A 21,601-nucleotide genomic window follows, 5' to 3' on the forward strand; every position below is an offset into this window, starting at 1 on the left:
GAAGTCTTTTGGTGGGGGAGACTGTGCCCATGGTATATTGAAATTCCCAGGACAGGGATTGAACCTGTGCCACAGCAATGACCAAGCACTGCTATAACAATGTCAGATTGTTAACCTGCTGTTCTACAAGAGAACTCCCAGCTATTTGGATTATTTTGTAGTTCCATGTAAAATGCAGATTTTTAGAATTATTTTTTCTAGTTTGGGAAAAAAATGCCCTGAGTATTTTGATAAGGCTTTCATTGAGTCTTTAGATTCTTTGTATAGTATGGACATTTTAACAACCTTAATTCTTCCAGTCCATGAGCATGAAATATCTTTCCAATTATTTGTCTCATCTTCAATTTCTTTCATCAGTGCCTTATAGTTTTCAGTTTCAGTTTTTCTCCTCTTTAGTTTTTTGGAGTGGTTTGAGAAAGATAGGTATTAACTTTTTTTCATTTTTAAAAGTTTTATTGAAGTACAGTTGATTTACTAAATCTTTTTTTGAAGGTTTGGTGCAATTCATTTGTGAAGCCATCTGGTCCTGGACTCTTGTTTGTTGGGAGTTTTTTCATTACTCATTCAATTTCATTACTAGTAACTGGTCTGTTTATATTTTCTATTTCTTCCTTTTTCAGTCTTGGGAGATTGTATGCTTCTAAGAGTTTATCCGTTTCTTCAAGGTTGTCTTTTTACTGCAGTATAATTGTTCATAGTTATCTCTCTTACAATCCTTTGTATTCTGTGGTGCTAGTTGTAACTTCTCTTTCATTTCTGATTTTATTGATATGAGTCTTCTCTTTTTCTTCTTGATGAGGCTGACTAAAATTTATCAATTTTGGTGTTCCCATCATGGCACAGCAGTGATGTATCTGACTAGGAACCATGAGGTTGTGGGTTCGATCCCTGGCCTTGCTCAGTGGGTTAAGGATCTGGCATTGCCATGAGCTGCGGTGTAGGTCAAAGATGCAGCTTGGATCTGGTGTTGCTGTGGCTTTGGTGTAGGCCGGCAGCTGTAGCTCCAATTAGACCCCTAGCCTGGGAACCTCCACATGCCATGGGTGCAGCCCTAAAAAGACAAAAGACCAAAAAAAAAAAAAAAAAGAAATTAGCAATTTTGCTTATCTTTTCAAAGAACCAGCTCTTATTTTCATTGATCTTTTCTATTGGTTTTTAAAATCACTATCTTATTTATTTCTGCTCTAATTTTTGTTATTTCCTTCATTCTACTGACTTTGGGCTTTATTCTTCTTTTTCTAATCCTTTTAGGTGGTAAGTTAGGTTGTTTATTTGTGATTTTTCTTGTTTATTGAGGAAAGGCCTATATCTCTTTCTTCCCTCCTCCCTCTTTCCTTCTTTTTCTTCCTTCCTTCATTTCTCTCTTTCCTTCCTTCCTTTCTTTCTTTCTTTCTTTCTTTCTTTCTTTCTTTCTTTCTCTCTCTCTCTCTCTCTCTCTCTCTCTTTCTTTCTTTCTTTCTTTCTCCCTTCCTCCCTCCCTCCCTGTCTTCCTTCTTTCTTTCTTTCTCCCTTCCTCCCTCCCTGTCTTCCTTCTTCCTTCCTTTCTTTCTTTATCCCCACCCCCTCTCTTTTTGCTTTTTAGGGCTGCACATGCAGCATATGATAGTTCCCAGGCTAGGGGTCAAATAGGAGCTGCAGCTGCCAGCCTATACCACAACTACAGCAGCCATATCTGCAACCTATACCAAAGCTCAATGCTGAATCCTTAACCCACTGTGCAAGGCCTCATGGATATTAGTGGATTCATTACCACTGAGCCACAATGGGATCTCCAAGGAAGGCCTATATCACTATAAACTTCCCCTTTACACCTGATTTTGCTCTGTTTCATAGATTTTGGAAAGCTTTATTTCTATTTGAATTAGTCTAAAGTTATTTTTAATTTTTTTTATTTCTTCATTGGCCTATTTTTTTAAAAAATGCATGATATGATTTCAGTGTTCCTAAATTTTATTAAGACTTGTTTTGTGGCCTACCAGATGGTCTTCTCTGGTGAATGTTCCACGTGCATTTGAAAAGAATGTGTATGTTGCTGTGTGTGGTAAAAATGTAGAACAACAAAATTTGCCACTTCAACCATATTTAAGTATACCATTTAGTGGCTCTAACTACATTCCCAGTGTTGCATAATCATCACTATTATCTAGTTCCAAAACTTTTTCATCATTCCAAACAGAAACTATATGCCCATTAAGTAATACCTACCCATTCCCCCTTCTCCCCTGTCCCATGATATCCCCCCCACCTTTTTAATGGCTATAGCTGTGGCATATGGAAGTTCCTGGAGTAGGGACTGAATCTGAGCCACAACTGTGACCTACAGTGCAGCTACAGCAATGCTGGATCTTTTAACCCACTGTGCTGGGCTGGGGATTGAACCCTAGCCTCTGCAGCAACCCAAGCTCCTGCCATCAGATTCTTAATCCACTGCGCCACAGTGGGAACTCCCCATGGTATGGTTTAATCTACTTTTTTCCTCATGAATTTGCTATTATATATATTTCATATAAATGGAAACATACAATATTTGTTATTTAGTGTCTGGCTTATTTCATTTAACAAAATGTTCTCAAGATTTACTGTGTTGCAGTATTCATCAGAACTTCATTCCTTTTAACAGCTGCACAACATTCCACTGTGTGTGTACACTGCACTTTGTCTATCCATGCAGCGGTTGATATACCCTTGTGGCTGTAACCACCTTTCAGCTATTGGGAATAATAATGCTATGAATATTGGCTTACAAGTCTTGCTTGAGTTTCTGTTTTCAATTCTTTGGGATATATACCTAACAATTTCTGGGTCATATGGTAATTCTATGTTTAACTTTTTGAAGAGAACCAAACTGTTTTCTACAGTAACTATGTTGTATATTCCCACTCACAGTGTATAAAGTTTCCAGTTTTTCCACATCTTTGTCAGCACTTGCTATTTTCTTTTACAGTTTTCTTCTACAATAATAGCCATCCTATTATCCTGAAGTGGTATCCACTGTGATTTTGATTTGTATTTCCCTAGTGACTAAAAATATTGACCATCTTTTCATGTACATATTGGCCATTTGTATATCTTCTTTGGAGAAATGTCTATTCTAGTCCTTTGCTCAGTTAAAACAAAATTGGGGAGTTCCCGTCGTGGCGCAGTGGTTAACGAATCTGACTAGGAACCATGAGGTTGCGGGTTCGGTCCCTGCCCTTGCTCAGTGGGTTAACGATCCGGCGTTGCCGTGAGCTGTGGTGTAGGTTGCAGACGTGGCTCAGATCCCGCGTTGCTGTGGCTCTGGCATAGGCCGGTGGCTACAGCTCTGATTCAACCCCTAGCCTGGGAACCTCCATATGCCGCGGGAGCGGCCCAAGAAATAGCAACAACAACAAAAGACAAAAAAAAAAAAAAAAAAAAAAAAAAAAAAAATTGGATTGTTTTGTCTTTTTGTTATTGTGTTGTAGGAATTTTAAAAATATATTCTGGATATTAAACCCTTATCAGATATATGCAGTTTTCTTGTCATGTTTTTATCTGGTTGCAGTATCAGGATAATGCTGGCCTCATAGAATGAGTTAGGAAGTATTCCCTTCTCCTCAATTTTTTGAAAAGTTTGAGAAGGATTGGTATTTGTTCTTCTTTCGATGTTTGTTAGAATTCACCGCTGAAGCTATCTCACCCTGGGATTTTCTTTGTGGGAAGGTTTTTGGATTACTTATGCATTTTCCTTATTTGTTATAGGTTTATTTATATTTTCTATTTCTTCACGAGCCACTTTTGGCAGTGTGTCTTTCCAGAAATTTTTTTGTTTCATGTAATTCATCCAATCTGTTGGCATACATTTTTTGTAGTATCCTTTTATATTACTTTTTATTTCTGTAATGTTATTAGCAATGTTCTCTCTGTCACTCCTAATTTTAGTAATTTTAGTTTTCTGTATTTTTTTTCTTAGTCAGTCTTGCTAAAGATTTCTCAATTTTGCTGAAATTTTAAAAGACTCAACCTTTAGTTTTGATGTTTTTCTGTATTGTTTTTCTAGTTACCATGTTGCTTATTTAATTTTTATTATTTCCTTCTCTTATGTATGTTTAGTTAGCCCTTCTCTTTCTAGTTCTTTGATATGTACAGCTATATTATTTCTTTTTAAATTTATAGTCATTTATAGCTATAAAATTCCCTCTGAGCACCACCTTCACTGTATTCCTTAAGTTTTGTTTTTGTTGTGTTTGCATTTTCATTCGTTTCAAAGTAATTTCTAATTTCCTTTTTGATCTTTTTCACTCATTGAGTTGATAAATTTTTCTTTCTTTCTTTCATTACTTCAAAGATGTTATTTCATTGATTTTTGGGCTCCATTATCCTGGTGAGAAATTCATTTTCAGTTTTGTTTGTGTTCCTCTATATATAATATAGCTTTTTCTTCCAGATTTTCTTTATGTGTTCTTTATTTTTGCTCATCATTGATTAGATTAAAATGTCCCTACATGTTGTTTCCTTTATATTTATCCATTTTGGAACTTGCTGAGCTTTTGGGGTTGGTGGGTGTATATCTTTCAGCTGTTTTAGGAAGTTCTTAGTAATTAACAGATATTTCTTCTACCCATTTATTTATTTGTCTCTTTTTGCTTCTGGGACTCCTATTACATGCACATTAGACTGTATGATATTATTTCATAGAGCTTGGGCTCCCTGTTTTTCTCCCTGCTCTCTTCTCTTTGTTTTAATTTGGATACTTTTGGGGGGCCGTGCTTGTTGCATTTGGAAGTTTTGGGACCAGGGATCATAGCCAAGTCACATCAGTGACAATCCCAAATCCTTAACCACTAGACCACCAGGGAACTCCTTAATTGGATACTTTCTATTGACCTGTTTACCCATCTTCAAGTTCACTGATCTTTCCCATTGCTATTCTAGTTTCCTGCTATGACTAGTGAATGTCTTTATTTCTGATGTCTTATTTTCCATTTTTGGCATTTTCATTTAGTTCTTTTTCATGATTTTATGTCTCTGCTGAAATTACCCAGTCCGTCCTGCATTTGTCCACCATTTACAAATTGGTCTCTTAGCATTTCTATCATAGTTATTTATTTATTTATTTATTATTTTATTTTTATTTTTTATTTTTTGCTTTTTAGGGCGACACCTGTGGCATATGGAGTTTCCTAGGCTAGGGGTCGAATCGGAGCTGTAGCTGTCAGCCCACACCACAACCACAGCAATGTGGGATCCTTAACCCACTGAGTGAGGCCAGGGATCAAACCTGCTACCTCGTGGTTCCTAGTTGGATTTGTTTCTGCTGTGCTACAATGGGAACTCCTCTATCATAGTTATTTTAAAGGCTGTGTCTGTTAATTCAATATCTGAGCCACCTTGGAGTCAGCTTATTTTGATTCTTTCCTCTCTTGATCATGGGTCACGTTTTTTTTCCTTTTCCTATATCTTATAATTTTTTCATATGACAGACATTCTGTATGAGAGAATAGTGGAGATTGGAATAAATAATATTTATCTCCAGGAAAGGACATGCCCTTTTCTCCCTTTTGGGGCTGAGAGAGTAGGAGTTAAGTCAGTCTAATCTGTAGTTGATCTGTGTTTGGGCTTTGTTGCAGCTTTAGTTTGATTCAGTTTTACCATTGGCTTCAAATGTTCTGAGACAGGATCAAGACTTTCTGTTGGTAGGCCCCCATGTTTGGGCACTAGAGATTGTTTAGAGATTTTGAGCTATGCTAAACACCTGCTACCTCTCAGGACTGTGGGAGATCCCTCCCTGTTTTACAGCCTAATTGGAAGGTCTCTGGGTTGCCAGGGAGTTCTCTTTGCTTTTCAGTCCCACTTTATGCTTTGTACCTTGGGAGATCTCTTTCAGAATTGCACCTCCTCCCCTGGCCTTTTGAGGGCAGCCACACTGTATGCTGTAATGGCTTGGCATGCCTCTCAGGTGTTTCTTTCAGATCTCCTTCCCTGATCCCAAGCTTTAGAGTTCATAGTCAGATTTCCTCAAGGAGATTTGTTCAGCACTCCTCTTCTTCCAGCTGTTGGTGACTGACCACGGGTGCTCCCTGAAGAAAAGTTGTTGAGTAGGTTCACACTCCCTCTATGGCAGAGTTTCTTAAGATTCTAATTTGGCATGCCAGCCTACGTATGACTGTTAAAATTTTAGGTGGCTTTTTTTTATAAACCCTAACTGTGTGGGATTCTCCCTCCTCCTGCTCTTATACCAGTGATAAAAGCAGCTGTGGGCCTCTTCTCTCCTACTGAGATCTCATTACTTTCTGGAATTAGTTAATTTCATTCTCTTTGTTCCTGGAGCTCTTTGATTTTTTTTTTCTAAATGTGGTTTTGAAGTTTATATGGCTTGTTTAAGATGTGAGAGAAATGATGTCTTTCAGCTTACTATGAACAAACTGAAAGTAGTAAACCTTCTAATATGTGTCCTTTGTTTTGTTTTTCAGATTAATATATTTTGGTGGCTATGGGTGTAGGAGACACAATGAACTCCAAGACTGTTTTGATGTTCATGATGCATCTTGGGTAAGAGAGTAATCACTGTTTACATTTTCCTCTAATTTACCATCACCTTAAGTCTTTAGAAATAATGAGCCCAATATTTTTTATTTTAATTTGCTATAATTGATACTATGACAAAAATGTTTTCTCTCTTTGGATTTGGGTTCAGTTGTAAGAGGTTCCCTCACTTAATGGTATCAGCCTTCATGGCTATTGGCAGAGTAAGTTCTTTTCTGATGTCATTAATCACTTATAGCTGCTTCAGTTAGACAAGTAGTGGCTTTAGCACAACTTGGAAAAACTTTGTTATAGGTATAACCACAGTGGCTATTGCTGACATACACCTCCTTTTAGGTACGTCTACCAGAACTATTCATAGCTCAGACTGGCTTCTGTATGAGAGTGAGTAAGTTGGTAGTGATATTACTTTTTCTACTTATTCTTACTGGCTAGAGAATGAATTATTATTAATGAAAGAAGTCATGACTTATAAACGTAAAATCTTTTAAAAGATAACTTTAAAAACCATTGATCTCACCACAAAGATACACAGTAACTCTTCAATTTAACCTTCTACTAGGGTATGTTATTATTGTTCCTTATTAATGTAAAAGTATACATACATTTTATATAAATCTCTTTGTATTTGGGTATTTAAATTTTTTCCATAGGCTTTATTTAGACTATGTGTAAAATTAATTGTATGTTAATTAATAAAATTGGATGGCTTTTACATGGTTTGTGAGTTTTTAAAATGAAATACTTTAAAGTTTTGCTACTTACAGTATTATTGATAATTTTTAGTAATATAACTTCCCACTAATTATGTTTAATTATTTTTACTCATCAGTGATAGCTTTCATTTTTTTTTCTCATATAGTACAGTTAGGCTAATGATCATGTCCTGAAGTTTATGGATTCTCAGCTAAGTAAATTATTTAGTTTATTTGACTTGTTTGACAAGTCCTGACGAAAATGATGTATTCCTGACATAGCACATGAAAGTGTACAAAGGTAAGATAGAGATAGAGTAGCGGTTGAGGATTTCAACAATGCAGAAGATGGTAAATACAGTCTAACTGTTAAACCTTTGCCTGACCAACAGTTCTGTCTTCTTAGAAGACAAAGATGAGAGTGAGCATAAGAACAAGCTGCTTAGTTAAGTAGAGGTGATTGGAACTTCTTGAAAAAAGGAACCATTAGTCCCTAAAGTTTCTAATAGCAAAAATTAGGAATTCTGAACATATACTTTAGGAAGAGATTTCCCAATGCAAACATCATTTGGTTCTCTGCAGGGTTTTTTTTTAATATATTTTTTTATTTTCCCACTGTACAGCAAGGGGTCAGGTTATCCTTACATGTATACACTACAATTACATTTTTTCCCCCACCCTTTCTTCTGTTGCAACATGAGTATCTAGACAAAATTCTCAATGCTATTCAGCAGGATCTCCTTGTAAGTCTATTCTAAGTTGTGTCTGATAAGCAGGGTTTTTTTTGTTTGTTTTGTTTTGTTTTGATTTTGATTTTTAGGGCCACACCCACAGCATGTGGAGGTTCCCAGGCTAGGGGTTGAATTGGAGCTGCAGCTGCAGGGCTACACACAGCCACAGCAATGCAGGATCTGAGCCGGGTCTGTGACCTACACCACAGCTCATGGCAACACCAGATCCCTGAGTGAGGCCAGGGATTGAACCCGAATCCTCCTGGGTACTAGTCAGATTCATTTCCGCTGTGCCACAATGGAAATTCCCTGGTTCTCTGCTATTTTAAAATACAGCCCTTTGAGAGAATTGGAAGATTTCAACAAATAAAATTATGACTAATGGAGGCAATAATATGAGAAGAAAAGTTGACAGGTGATACTGCTAGAGTCTGGGGCCCATACTTTGTGAGCCACTGGTATATGCAGTAGCTTTGTGAGTTCAGTAACACAATTCTCTTTCTGTAAGTGTATCTATTATTTCACCAGTAAACATGAAATGAAACTATTATAAAAACTTTTTCATATTTAAAAAAATTCTCTTTTAGGAAGAGCAGATATTCTGGGGATGGCATAATGATGTTCACATATTTGATACAAAGACACAGAGTTGGCTACAACCAGAAATTAAAGTAAGTATTTTAAAAAGCTAATTTTATATTTGTATACTCGTTAATACTTTCAGTATCTATTTTTTTTACTAAGTTATTGGATTTTAGTAATTGAGTTTGTAATCACATCCAAAGGAGTTCTCTTAAGTACTGTCACTAGTACTATTTTTTTTTTAGGGCCTCACCCGCAGCATATGGAAGCTCCTAGGCTAGGGTTTGAATTGGAGCAATAGCTGCCAGCCTATACCACAGCCATAGCAATGCCAGAACCAGGCTGTGTCTATGACCTATACTACAGCTCATGGCAACACCAGATCCTAATCCACTGAGGGGCTGGGAATCAAACCCACATCCTCATGGATACTAGTCAGCTTCTTTTCTGCTGAGCCACAACAGAAACCCCAAGTACTATTTTTATTTTCTTTTTCTTTTTTTTACTTTTTAGGGCTGCACCTACAGCATATAGAAATTGCGAGCTAGGGGTCGAATCAGAGCTGCAGATGCTTGCCTACACCACAGCCATAGCAACAGGCAGGATTCGAGCATCTGTGACTGAAACCACAGCTCACAGCAACTCCAGATCCTTTACCCACTGAGCAAGGCTGGGGATGGAACCCAAAGCCTAATGGATATTAGTCGGATTCGTTTCCATTGCGCCCTAATGGGAACTCCCAAGTACTGTGTTTTTTTGTTTGTTTGTTTTGCTTTTTAGGGCCAAACCCATGGCATATGGGGGTTCCCAGTTAGGGGTCAAATGGGAGCTGTAGCTGCTGGCCTATACCACAGCCACAGCAACACCAGATCCAAGCTATATCTGTGAACTACACCACAATTCATGGCAACACAGGGTCCTTAAACCACTGAGTGGGGCCAGGGACCGAACCCTCATCCTCACGGATACTAATTGGATTTGTGACTGCTGAGCCATGATGGGGACTCCCGTGAAGCCTCTTTTAGGAGTTCTTGTTGTGGCTCAGTGGATTAAAGATCCAGTGTTGCTACAAGCTGTAGTGTAGGTCACAGGTGTGGCTCAGGGAAATGTTATTGAGACTGGATCTGTTGAAACTCTTCCTAGATCTCTTTGAGGCCTTGTAACTCTTTGCTTCCTTAGAGAGTAAGCAAGAGTCTAGAGCTACTGCAGGCATATCTTTAGAATGTGCTCCTTGGAGTGAGCTGAGGTAGCTTTTAATTTGTTCTTTGGACTTCAAGTCTTTCTGTGACTCCTTCTCTCTCTACTTACCTTAATCTGTATCCTTCCACTCCTTCTGCACCTACAGCCTAACATGCATATGACACTATTTTCATTAGTACATAACAATATTTTCACTGTGATTTCTCTGATTATTTCTTCAAATAAGTTCTTACATTGTTTATATTATATCTGAAATTTCCCAGGCCAGGGGATTGAATCAGAGCCTCAGCTGTGTCCTATGCAGCAGCTGTGGAAAGGCCAGATCCTTTAACTTACCTCACTAGATCAAGGATAGAACCCATACCTACACAGTGACCTGGGCCACTGCAGTCAGATTCTTAACCTACTGTGTCACTGTGGCAACTCTGAAACATTCTTAAATTAATTCATTGTTCCTAGATATCTGCATCAAAAGGCAAGGTAGCATAGTAGAGTGTAACAGTTCTCAGTGTTGAAATTAAAGAAGCTAGATTTGTGTTTCAGTTGTGTCATGAAAGAGCTATATACTTATAGACAAACCATATATTATATCATCCATAAAATGGAAAGTTGAAAGTGTCTCCCTACATGGGAATATTAACCCTATGAGAACAGTTTAGTGGTAATAGGGGACTTTTGAGTTATTTTCAGGATTTCAAACAACCTAATAAGCATGGACACTGTGTACTTTTTTTTCTTGGTTAGCCACACAAGCTAATGCAAATGCCATTACTTTGTTTTTGTTTGAACTGGTATAAACTCAGTTTATTCAGAAGCTTTGATTGGCTATTAAATGTATACATAAAAATAAATAAATAAATAAATAAATAAAAAGGAGAAAGTTGATATTTTGTAATGAATGTGTATATATTAGAAGAATTTTTCCAAAATTTCAAATCTGGGGTGAGATAATAAAACTTGTTTTGCTGGAAGCATTGAGAATTACAACGTAAATGATTCTCTCTCATATATTTAAGCATTTTAGAGGTTATATCTGAATTATTTCTTACCATGTTGACTTCATGCAGAAAATTCTTTCTTCAAATCTTATTCATTCATCTACTCATTATATTCTTTTTTCCTCACCAACTCAGAACTTCTCTGAAAAAACAATCTGCTATGTTTATTGAACATAAAGTATAATCAGTTAATGTGAAGAATTTTAGTAAGAGACAAAACAGTGTTTGGCTTAAGCCAATAGTGAAGTTCTTATTGTGGAATTTAAAACACTAAGAGTTTTGGGGGCCAGATTTAATTTTTTTTTAGAGTCTCTGAGATCATCTAATGGTGTATTGCTCATTCATAGTATTAATGAGTATTAATGGTATTATCATAGCATTAATGTTTGTGTGTGTGTGTGTGTGCATGTGAGAGAGATAGAGAAGAGAGAGGAAAAGAGAGGATAGAGAAGAGAGAGGAAAAGAGAGGGAAAGTGGGTGGGGGGGAGAGAGAAAGGGAATGTTTTTAAATTTAATTTTTAAATCTTAATACTTTAAGCTAAAATTTATGTGAAATCTTATCTTGCCAAATAGTGGCAGGCATTTAAGAAATGCACTTTAAAAAGTAAAAATCAAGTTGGAGTCCCCTGGTGGCACAGTGCGTTAAGGATCTGGCATTGTTTACTGCTATGGCGTGGGTTTGCTCCCTGGCCCTGGCCCCGGAACTTCTGCATGCCACAGGCACAGCAAAAAAAAACAAAAAACAAAAAAAAGTAAAGATCAAGTTGAATACATTTAATTTCTTAAAAGTAGTATTTGTCTGTAATTATTACTAATTAAAATGAACTTTTGCATTAGGGTTTTTAATTAAGTTACATAGATAATGGTGACTTAGCAGTCAAGTATTTTGGGTACTGAGCATGGGACTGACTTTGTTATGGACGGTTCAAGCCTTTGCTCTCTGTTTTCTGTTCTCTACTTACAGGGTGGAGTTCCACCTCAACCACGAGCCGCACACACGTGTGCAGTTCTTGGAAATAAGGGCTATATCTTTGGCGGTCGTGTTTTGGTTAGTGTTTTTTTATGAAAATGGCCTTTTATGTGTAATGCTTCTTCTAAAAATTGTTTTTTTGGTTTTGTGGAATAACTGAATATTCAAATAATCTAGACATTAAATGTCTGTTCTTTAACAGACATTCATGAATCACAGATGATTATAAATCATATTTTAATGGGGAGGATCCTTTACTGCAGTGAATTATCAGAAAAGTTTAATTTCTTTATCTAAATTTTGTTTAAACTCATTCCTTCCTTTCCCCCATGACACATTTATTTAGCTCTACATTAAATTAGCTGTGTTAATTTAATTCTTAGCATTGTTTCCCAATATATGAATTTCTGAGGTTAAATAAAAGTTAATCTATTTTTAATATGAATTTATTTTAAAACCAAAATTTTAGCTCACCAAAGATGTAACACTGACCAATTTAATACACTTTTATTTTAGCAAACTAGGATGAATGATTTGCATTATCTAAACTTAGATACCTGGACCTGGTCTGGAAGGTAAGTTCAAAATTTAAGTATGTTTTAATCTATAGGCTTTTGTGTGTGTGTATGTGTGTGTGTGTGTGTGTGTGTGTGTGTGTGTGTCTGTCTGTCTGTCTGAATGGACGAGTGTGCACATACATGCTGTCCAAATTTGGGTGTCTGAAACTGAACTGGTATTTTTTTCTCCTTCAGATTGTATGCTTAAGCAAGGAATGTATAGATTTAAATATGGTTTAAATAAAATTTATAGTTTTAATAAAATTTTATTTTATTTTATTTTATTTTTTGTCTCTTTAGGGCAGCACCTGTGGCATTTGGAGTTTCCCAGGCTAGGGGTCAAATTGAAGCTGCAGCCGCTGGACTATGCTACTATCACAGCAATGCCAGATCCGGGCTGCATCTTCGACCTATGCTGTAACACCAGATCTTTAAGCCACTGAGTGAGGCCAGGGATTGAACCCACATCCTCATGGATACTATTTGGGTTCTTAACATGCTGAGCCACAGTGGGAACTCCTAGACTTTGTTCTTTAACCAAACTATATAAAACATGAGAATACTGGCAGTTGAAAATTGATTATGTGAAAGTTCTGGTTTTATACTATATAACCTTGAGGATTGGTCAGTAGCAAAAATGAAGGAATAGTTTAATTGGGGTCATCACAGGTGAATAGACAATTAAATGGGTAAAAGTCAGATTTTATTGTTCATAATATATATTTAGCCATAGAATAAACATATTTAACTATCAATCATGTAATGAGATTCAGTCAGAGCTCTGTATAATGCCAAGGTATAAATACTATTAAAAATAAAACCATAAAATTTCTAGAAGAAAATATAGGAAATTATCTATAAAATCTTGGCATGGAGAAAGCTTTTCTAAAGATGATATAAACCCAAAATTCGTAAATGAAAAGACTGATAAGACCATTTAAGAATTAATATTTCTGTATAGAAGTACATACCACAAAAAGTCAAAAGGTAAACAAAAATACAAAGAAAAATCAAACTAGAATATTTACAATATCTCTAACAGAAAGAGCTAAGATCAAGAACTTAGAAAATCAGTAAGAAAAAGATAAATAATGCAGTAAAAATAAAGAAAGAACATGATTCAAAGAACTCACTGAAGGTAGTTCCCATTGTGGTGCAGTGGAAATGAATCCAACTAGTATCCATGAGGATGTGGGTTCCATTCCTGGCCTCACTCAGTAGGTTGGCAATTCGGCATTGCCGTGAGCTGGGGTATAGGTTACAGATGTGGCTCAGATCCTGCCTTGTGGCTGTGGTGTAGGCCAGCAGCTGCTGCTCTGATTCAACTCCTAGCATGGAAACCTCCATATGCTGCAGGAGCAGCCCTAAAAAGCAAAAAAAAAAAAAAACAAAAACAAGAAAAACCCTCCACAAAACAAAAAATTCATTGAAGAAATGCAAATATGCAAACATTATTTTTAAAAGATGTTCAACATCATAAATTATTAAAGAAATTAAAATAATAGTAATAGTTTTTACTTATTAGATAAAAATAATTACAAATGACCAATGTGTACTAGGTATAATAACAATTAGTGGGAGTATAAATTGGTACAATTTTTCTAGAAAGTCTGGTAATATATTTAAAATATAAAATGAATTTCTAATTTGATCCCAAATTGCTCCTAGGATAAAAATTGTACAAGTGTTTATATGTGTGTGGAGGTGTGTGTATGTATGTGCATACACAACAAAGATGTTTATTGCAACATTATTTATAAAATCAAAACATTATTTATAAAACCTTCATAACAATAATTGGGGGTTGTTTAAATCATGGTATATGTGCCCAGTGAGCTGCCACACTCCATGAAAATATTCTGCAACATATTAGTTGAATGGAAAAAATTTACAGGACAGAGTATATGATCCCATTTATATATTTTTAATAAATATGTGTATATGTGCATTAAAGTCAGGAAAGGTGTATACCAAATTATTATTTCGTATTGCTGGAGAACAAGATTATAGAATTCTCCTTTAAAAAATATTTTTGTGTTTTTTTTTTTTTTAAAGTTAGAGTAGCAAGTATTTTCAGGTGAAGATAATGCTTTGGGAAACTCTACAATAAATAGACCAAAGTAGAAAACAACAACAACAAAATCCCATAATATCATTAAGGAAGTCAGCTAAAAATACAAAATTGAACATGAAGCAACAATAAAAAAAATTATTCATGTAAAAATAATTATGTTCATAATTCTGAAAAACTGAGGAAGTTTTACTGATTAACAAATAGGAATGACCACTCAGTATGCATTGTGGATAACTGGGAATTGATTTTTTTTTTTTAATTTTCAGTCTGTGGTTTGTGGCCAAGTGCAGTAGACATTAAATGGAAGGAAATTGTGTAAATTCATCTAAGAATTTAAGAGTGTTAAAAAAAAATATCCTTGGAGTTCCCATTGTGGCTCAGTGGTAACGAACCCAACTAGCATCCAAGAGGATGTGGGCACGATCCCTGGCCTCTCTCAGTGGGTTAAGATCTGGTGTTGCCTTGAGCATGGTGTAGGTTGCAGATACGGCTTGGATCCCACACATTGCTGCGGCTGTGGTGTATGCCAGCAGCTGCAACTCTAATTTGACCCCTACTCTGGGAACTTCCGTATTGGCCCTAAAAAGACCAAAAAAAAAAAAAAAAATTCTTGTAGGTAGGATTAGTAGAATCAAAAAATTTTAAAGTAGGGAGGGCAGTTTTTTTTCTTTTAAGATCTGAGATGGTCAAAAAACTTTCATCTTGACTAAACCAGTGCCGAGATTTTTATATTTTTTTCCCTTGCCACAGGATTCCCGTTAATGGAGAAAACCCCAAACATCGGTCATGGCATACCTTAACACCAATAGCAGATGATACGCTTTTCCTATTTGGTGGACTAAGTGCAGACAATGTTCCACTAAGTAAGTCAATTAAAATTATGCCCACAATTAATACCTTATTCTTTTTACTTCATTGTATTTGATACTCAGGGTATCTTTCTTTTTCTGATTGTCTGGTTTCACTTTATCCCCCAACTATGTGCTTACATCAAGAATTAGAAGTAGGAGGCCTCAGAGTTCCTGCTGAGGAGTAATAGGTTAAGAATCTGATGACAGAGGCTTGGGTTGCTGCAGAGGTGCAGGTTCGATCTCCAGCATCACACATTGGGTTAAAGGATCCACACCACCCACCACAAGTGTGGCTTGGATCTCATCCCTGGCCTGGGAACTCCATATACTACAGAACAGCCAAAAAAGAAAAAAAAAGAAGTAGAAGGCCCCTTTGCTTTTTCACCCTTGCCCCTCTAAGTCCTGTTTCTAGGTATAAGGAAGAATGGTTGAAGTTAGATGAATTAAAGCAACTAGAGTATTGTGTGATTTTGTGTCCTCCTGATTTTTGATCCAGATGCTTTTACTATAGGCTAGAATGGGGATTAGAAGAGCAGCCTTTCCGAAGGCTCAAAAGTACAACGTGGGAAGGCCAGTTGCTTCTCTTTTTGTTCCAAACAATAAAGGAAAGTGCTGAACTGGAGTTTTTAAACTCCTGTCACTGCAGATCCCAATGGCTCTGAGTTTTGTAATGTAGGTTTCTTCCAGCAGTTAAATTGTGGATAGGCAAATGACCAAGAATATCCACTTAGTCTGACATGCTAAATGTCTTCTAATTGAAAGTTTTCTATGGCTAGAGATATTTTCCTTAAGAAACCTTATATGCTATTAAAACCATTTATATAATTGTATATAGGACCTGAGAACAACTCTTTGTTTTTCAACAAAAATTTATTATTGGAGTTCCCGTTGTGGCTCAGCAGTAACGAACCTGACTAGTATCCATGAGGACTTGGGTTCAATCCCTGGCCTTGCTCAGTGGGTTAAGGATCCAGAGTTGTGGTGAGCTGTGGTATAGGTCGCAGACTTGGCTTGGATCTGGTGTGACAGTGGCGTAGACCAGTGGCTACAGCTCTGATTCTGTCCCTAGCCTGGGAAACTTCCATATGCCTTGGGTTCAGCCCTAAAAAGACACACACACACACACACACACACACACACACACACAAATTATTGAACATTAACTGCGCATCTGGCAGTCTGCCGGCCAAGCAACAAACTCCAGAGGCCAGTTGAAGGAACAGGAGTTCCTAGTAGGGGATGTTAGTTATTGTAGATAATTACGCTTCTCTAATTTGTGGGGTTTTTTTAATTAAAAAAGATTTGGAATATAATTTAAAAACTAACATCTTTATACCTTAAACTTATAGAGTATTGTATATCTGTTATATCTAAATAAAACTGGAGGAAAAAAACCACTAACATCTACCTGTTTCACTGGGGGTTGTTTAATATCATTTCTTCATGAGGTCTACTGTTTCAAATTCCTATTTGCTGGTTTTTATCATTGAACTATGGAGAATTAAATGTCCTAACTCTTAGTCCAGTTTGCTTCCTCAGAGACTTGGCTTAAGATGTGGTCATAAGGGTATTAGATGATGCCAAGAAATTACTTTTAGTTTTATTGGCTGTGGCAATGGCATTGTGGTTATGCGATAATGACATTGTGTATGTAAAAAAAATCCTTTTTTTTAAAAGCTATGCTTACTGAAATATGTATGGGAAAAATGATAAGAGAGCTAGGAATTGCTTTACAATAAGTTAGCAGCAAAAATAACAAAAAGATACATGGAGCACCTATGGTAAAAGCTTAATAGTTGTTGATTCTGGGATATGTGACAGTTTGTTGGCGTATTCTCTACTTTCTTGTATGTTTGAGAATCTTTATGATAAAATATGCACACATACAAAAGATAGTCACATAAATGTAGCATAATAAATTTGGAGAAAAAAATCAAAATGTTATCTCAAAGACCTAAACTTAGTTTCTGAACTGTCATAATATTGCAGGTGATGGTTGGATTCATAATGTCATAACAAATTGTTGGAAACAACTAACACATTTACCTAAAACAAAACCCAGGTAAGTTTAGAAATTGACAAATAGTAAAATAGCTAAGAATTTTAAAGTATTAAAATATAGCACAGAATTTGTAGTGTTTGCCACTAAAACCAGAAATCATCAGGAAGGATATCTTTCAAATAAGTTTGGTGTTATCTAAAACATTTAATTGTAATTTTAATTATATCTCATTGTTAGAAAAGATCTATTCAGTTTATATCCATATTTGTATATTTGAAAATATTATTCTTTTAGTAAATGCATAATCTTGCTTGATAAATATGAAAAAACTAAGAAATTGAATGTTTCATTTAACATTAATATTTTTAATAAGTAGACAAGAATGGGGTTGGCTTTAGTGGTAGTTATTTGGGTTTGGAAGAGGTTTATAGCAATTTAATGAGAACATTGCTTTCATGTTGATCAAGTAGATGACAAGAGTATTATTTTTTTAACTGTATGATGTATTCATTAATTTCCTTTTTTTTTTTTTTGTCTTTTTGCTATTTCTTGGGCCGCTCCTGCGGCATATGGAGGTTCCCAGGCTAGGGGACAAATCAGAGCTAAAGCCACCGACTTACGCCAGAGCCACAGCAACACAGGATCTGAGCCGCGTCTGCAGCCTACATCACAGCTCACGGCAACGCCGGATCGTTAACCCACTGAGCAAGGGCAGGGACCGAACCCGCAACGTCATGGTTCCTAGTTGGATTCGTTAACCACTGCGCCACTACGGGAACTCCAATAATTTTCTAAAAAAGAAAACATGTTAGTTATTTGTGGTATATTATAGAGTAAAAAATTATAGAAAATATACTATTATTAGACTACAAAGGAACCACATTCATACTGTAATTCTTATTTTTTCTAATTTCATTGAATAGTTTAATAAAAATATAATCATAGAAAATTCAAATTCAGCATATTATACTCATTATAGCTAGTAAAATTTTATTCTTTTTTATGCCATGTGTTTCAGAATTTTTAAACTATAGATTATTTATAGTAATGTGAAGTCAACTTAATGATATCCATTTTAGAAATTTAATAAATAACAATTAACTTGAGAAAAAGGCCTGAAAATATTTATAGATGCATATCATTGTGCATATGTATATTAATATGCACAGTACATTTAGAGCTTATCATAATTACATGTTGATTCTTATAGCTTCATGTATAAAAACTCAGAATATGTTATTTTAGCAATCTGGACCTATTGAAAAATATTGTTCAATTTAAAGAGGTTTTTTTTTGTTTTTGTTTTTGTTTTTTGTCTTTTGTCTTTTGAGGGCCGCACCCCCAGCATATGGAGGCTTCCAGGCTAGGGGTCCAATCGGAGCTGTAGCCACCATCCTACACAACAGCCATAGCAATACCAGATCTGAGTCGCATCTGTGACCTACACCACAGCTCACGGCAACGCTGGATCCTCAACCCACTGAGTGAGGCCAGGGATCGCACTGGAAACCTCATGGTTCCTAATTGGATTTGTTTCCACCAAGCCACTACGGGAACTCCTAAAGAGTTTTGTATTAAGATATAGGACCTAATGTTCTAGTCCTTGCCACTTAGCATTTTGGCTTTGGGAAAGTCATTGAAAGAAACTGAGCATCAATTTCTTCATCTGTGCAATGAGGGAGTTGGACTAGATCAACTCTTAGTTCTCTTCTAGTTGTTTGACTGTGTGCATGTGTTAATTATAGACCAAAGTGGTGGAAAGACTGTGTTTAATTTTTCAACCGCTCCCTTTTTTATCTGTCAAACCTTAATGAGTAATTAGAGCAATGCAACTATTGTCAGTAATATACTAGTTAGAAATGAGGTATGTAAAGAGATTTCTTTGCATTCAGCTGATGTGTCATGTAAATCATATGCTTTATTAGCATGTTTAGGTGATAAGTTTAGAGCAGCTGTGAGAGAACATAAACTGTCAGTCTGTAGAAAAAACATCAGGTTGCAAGCTAGATGCCACCAAAATCAAGGCAGGAAAGGCTTTCCAGTGTTCCTCGTGATGAAGTCCAGGCCAGAGTTTCCCTAAGGCAGATAAGACAGAGGCAGATCTATCTTCAGGTATGAGGTGAGGAGGAGAACAGGTGGGATACAGTTTAGTGTAAGGAGAACATATATATGTGTATATATACTAATTTTTTAAATGAAAGTAATAACTGACTTAACATCTAAATGTATTTTGTTCAAACTTTTCCAAGTTGTAATTTGAAATGTAAGCTGCCCAATTCTCCTCTTGTAATTCTGTGGAAAGTTTTCTCAACTTTGGTACTACGACACTTTGAACCAAATTATTCTTTGTTGTTAGGTGTGTCATGTGAATTTTAGAGTGTTTAGAAGCATCTCTGGCCTTTACCCACAAGATGCCAGTAGTACTGTGCCCACTGCCCTCACCACACATACCTGGAATTGTGACAATCAAAAATATCTCCAAAAATAAAAATAAAAATTGGAGTTCCTTTCATGGCTTAGTCGTTAATGAACCTGACTAGGATCCATGAGGATGCAGGTTAGATCCCTGGCTTGGCTCAGCGGTTTAAGGATCCAGCATTTCCATAAGCTGTGGTGTAGGTCGCAGATATGGCTCAGATCTGGCGTTGCTGTAGCTGTGGCATAGGCCAGGGGCTATAGCTCCTATTCAACCCCTAGGCTAGGAACCTCCATATACCATGGGTGCGACCCTAAAATAGCAAAAAGAAAAAAAAAATCTCCAGATATTGTGCCCTAGGGGGCAATATCATCCCTGGCTGAGAACCAATGTCCTGCCGTGTAACACTCTCTTCTGCAGATCTCACCTTAGGTTAAGACTATGCTTGGGTGCATATAGCCATATCTGATCACCTATGTAGGCAGCTGTCAGCAAGGTCCCTTTTTGTGTGTCTGGAAAAGATGTCCTATAAGGTGTTGCTGTATAGAAGCTTAGGCCCTGTTGGATCCCGTAAGTATTGCCAAGGTTACACACACATGGCTTTCTCCAGGAAATTAAGCTATTCCTTCCTACAGGGGCATGTGTTTTTTTATCTCCTTTGCTCAGTCCCTCCTCCAAGCCCCATCCCCAACGCCACAACATAATCTGGGTGTTGCTCAAGATCTAACATACAAGTTGGAGAATTGGGCAGAGAATTTCCCAAACCTAATTTCTAATGACTCTGTTCTATCCTGGGTCCCAAGTGCATTTGTCATTGAATGTATCATGGTTGTTTGAGGAAACTATTTTAACAAGTTATGCATAATCCCACTGCTTGCACTTGGGGAAATTAAAAAGGATTAATGTACTAAAAATAAATTACATGGTGATAAAAGAGGTGATAATATGTAATTGTTTGGGGCATCTGTTGCTTCAGCGATTTGGTCTATTAAGAAAAGTGATCAAGGACTCTTAGAATCAAAGCAATGACTTTGTAAAACTTTTAGTGTCTAAATTTGAGAAAATTTATGTCTACTTTTTTCTGAGAGCTAGAGCCCCCAGAAACATTGTCTTTATAAAACCATAACATTATTTTTTGATAAGTAATATGAAATTGGAGATGGATTTGAGCTATCAGACCATTTCTAAAACCACATTAGTTGCTCTACTCCTTTATGAAATAATTTGTTTATTTAATCACTAAATATATTATGCTGGTATTTTTGTGTTTGCTTTTGTTACTCAGAAGTTTTTGAGTACTTACTGGATGCAGAACACCATATTAAGCATTTTTTAAGGAGAACGTAAATTACCCAAATTCTGGTGGTATACTGGTAAACAGTTAACAACTGCTCTCTAGGAAAATAAAAAGCCTTCATTTTTAGCATTTGCTGATTTCCACTGTAGCCAACATGGTTCTTGTTTTTGGGGTTTTTTTTTTTTTAATCTTTTTTTTAGGGCAACACCTGCGGCATATGAAAGTTCCCAGGCTAGAGGTTGCATCCAGCTGCAGCTACCTGCCGCAGCCATAGCCATAGCCACAGCCACAGCAATGCGAGATCCCAGCCACATCTGTGACCTATACCACAGCTCACGGCAATGCCGGATCCTTAATTCACTGACTGAGGCCAGGGATCAAACCCATATCCTCATGGATACTAGTTGGGTTCATTACCACTGGGCCATTATGGGAACTCCCAACATGATATTTTTGAACATGAAAGTGGAAGGAGATAGGCATGGTCGGCTTTAGCCAGCTGGTGGCCTGGTTCCAGCACACCATTGCAGCCATTTCTGACCTTAAGGACCTTATGGTCTTTGTAGGGAGTTACAAGACAAATTACATCAGACAATTGAAGTAGTAGTACAAAGACCTTAAGGACCTTATGGTCTTTGTAGGGAGTTACAAGACAAATTACATCAGACAATTGAAGTAGTATATAATTGAAGTTTGTCTGCAAGTATGAGTTAGGGGATTA

General features: G+C 36.5%; 1 protein-coding gene across 7 annotated transcripts in view; it reads left to right on the top strand.

The window, feature by feature from the left end:
* KLHDC1 (kelch domain containing 1) overlaps positions 1 to 21,601 on the top strand; it is a 65,335-nt gene that overhangs the window by 30,326 nt on the left and 13,408 nt on the right. For 5 of the 7 annotated variants that reach the window (XM_021101403.1, XM_021101387.1, XM_021101378.1 and 2 more), the window contains exons 5-11: positions 6,435 to 6,513; positions 6,844 to 6,891; positions 8,521 to 8,604; positions 11,678 to 11,761; positions 12,200 to 12,258; positions 15,065 to 15,177; positions 17,155 to 17,227. In XM_021101403.1, coding sequence (XP_020957062.1) covers positions 6,435 to 6,513; positions 6,844 to 6,891; positions 8,521 to 8,604; positions 11,678 to 11,761; positions 12,200 to 12,258; positions 15,065 to 15,177; positions 17,155 to 17,227 — 540 coding nt within the window. The remainder of the gene's footprint in view (positions 1 to 6,434; positions 6,514 to 6,843; positions 6,892 to 8,520; positions 8,605 to 11,677; positions 11,762 to 12,199; positions 12,259 to 15,064; positions 15,178 to 17,154; positions 17,228 to 21,601) is intronic. The other 2 variants (XM_021101396.1, XM_021101382.1) reach the window with 1 other exon arrangement.

Source organism: Sus scrofa, chromosome 1 (genome assembly GCF_000003025.6).
Source record: "Sus scrofa isolate TJ Tabasco breed Duroc chromosome 1, Sscrofa11.1, whole genome shotgun sequence".
Taxonomy (NCBI): domain Eukaryota; kingdom Metazoa; phylum Chordata; class Mammalia; order Artiodactyla; family Suidae; genus Sus; species Sus scrofa.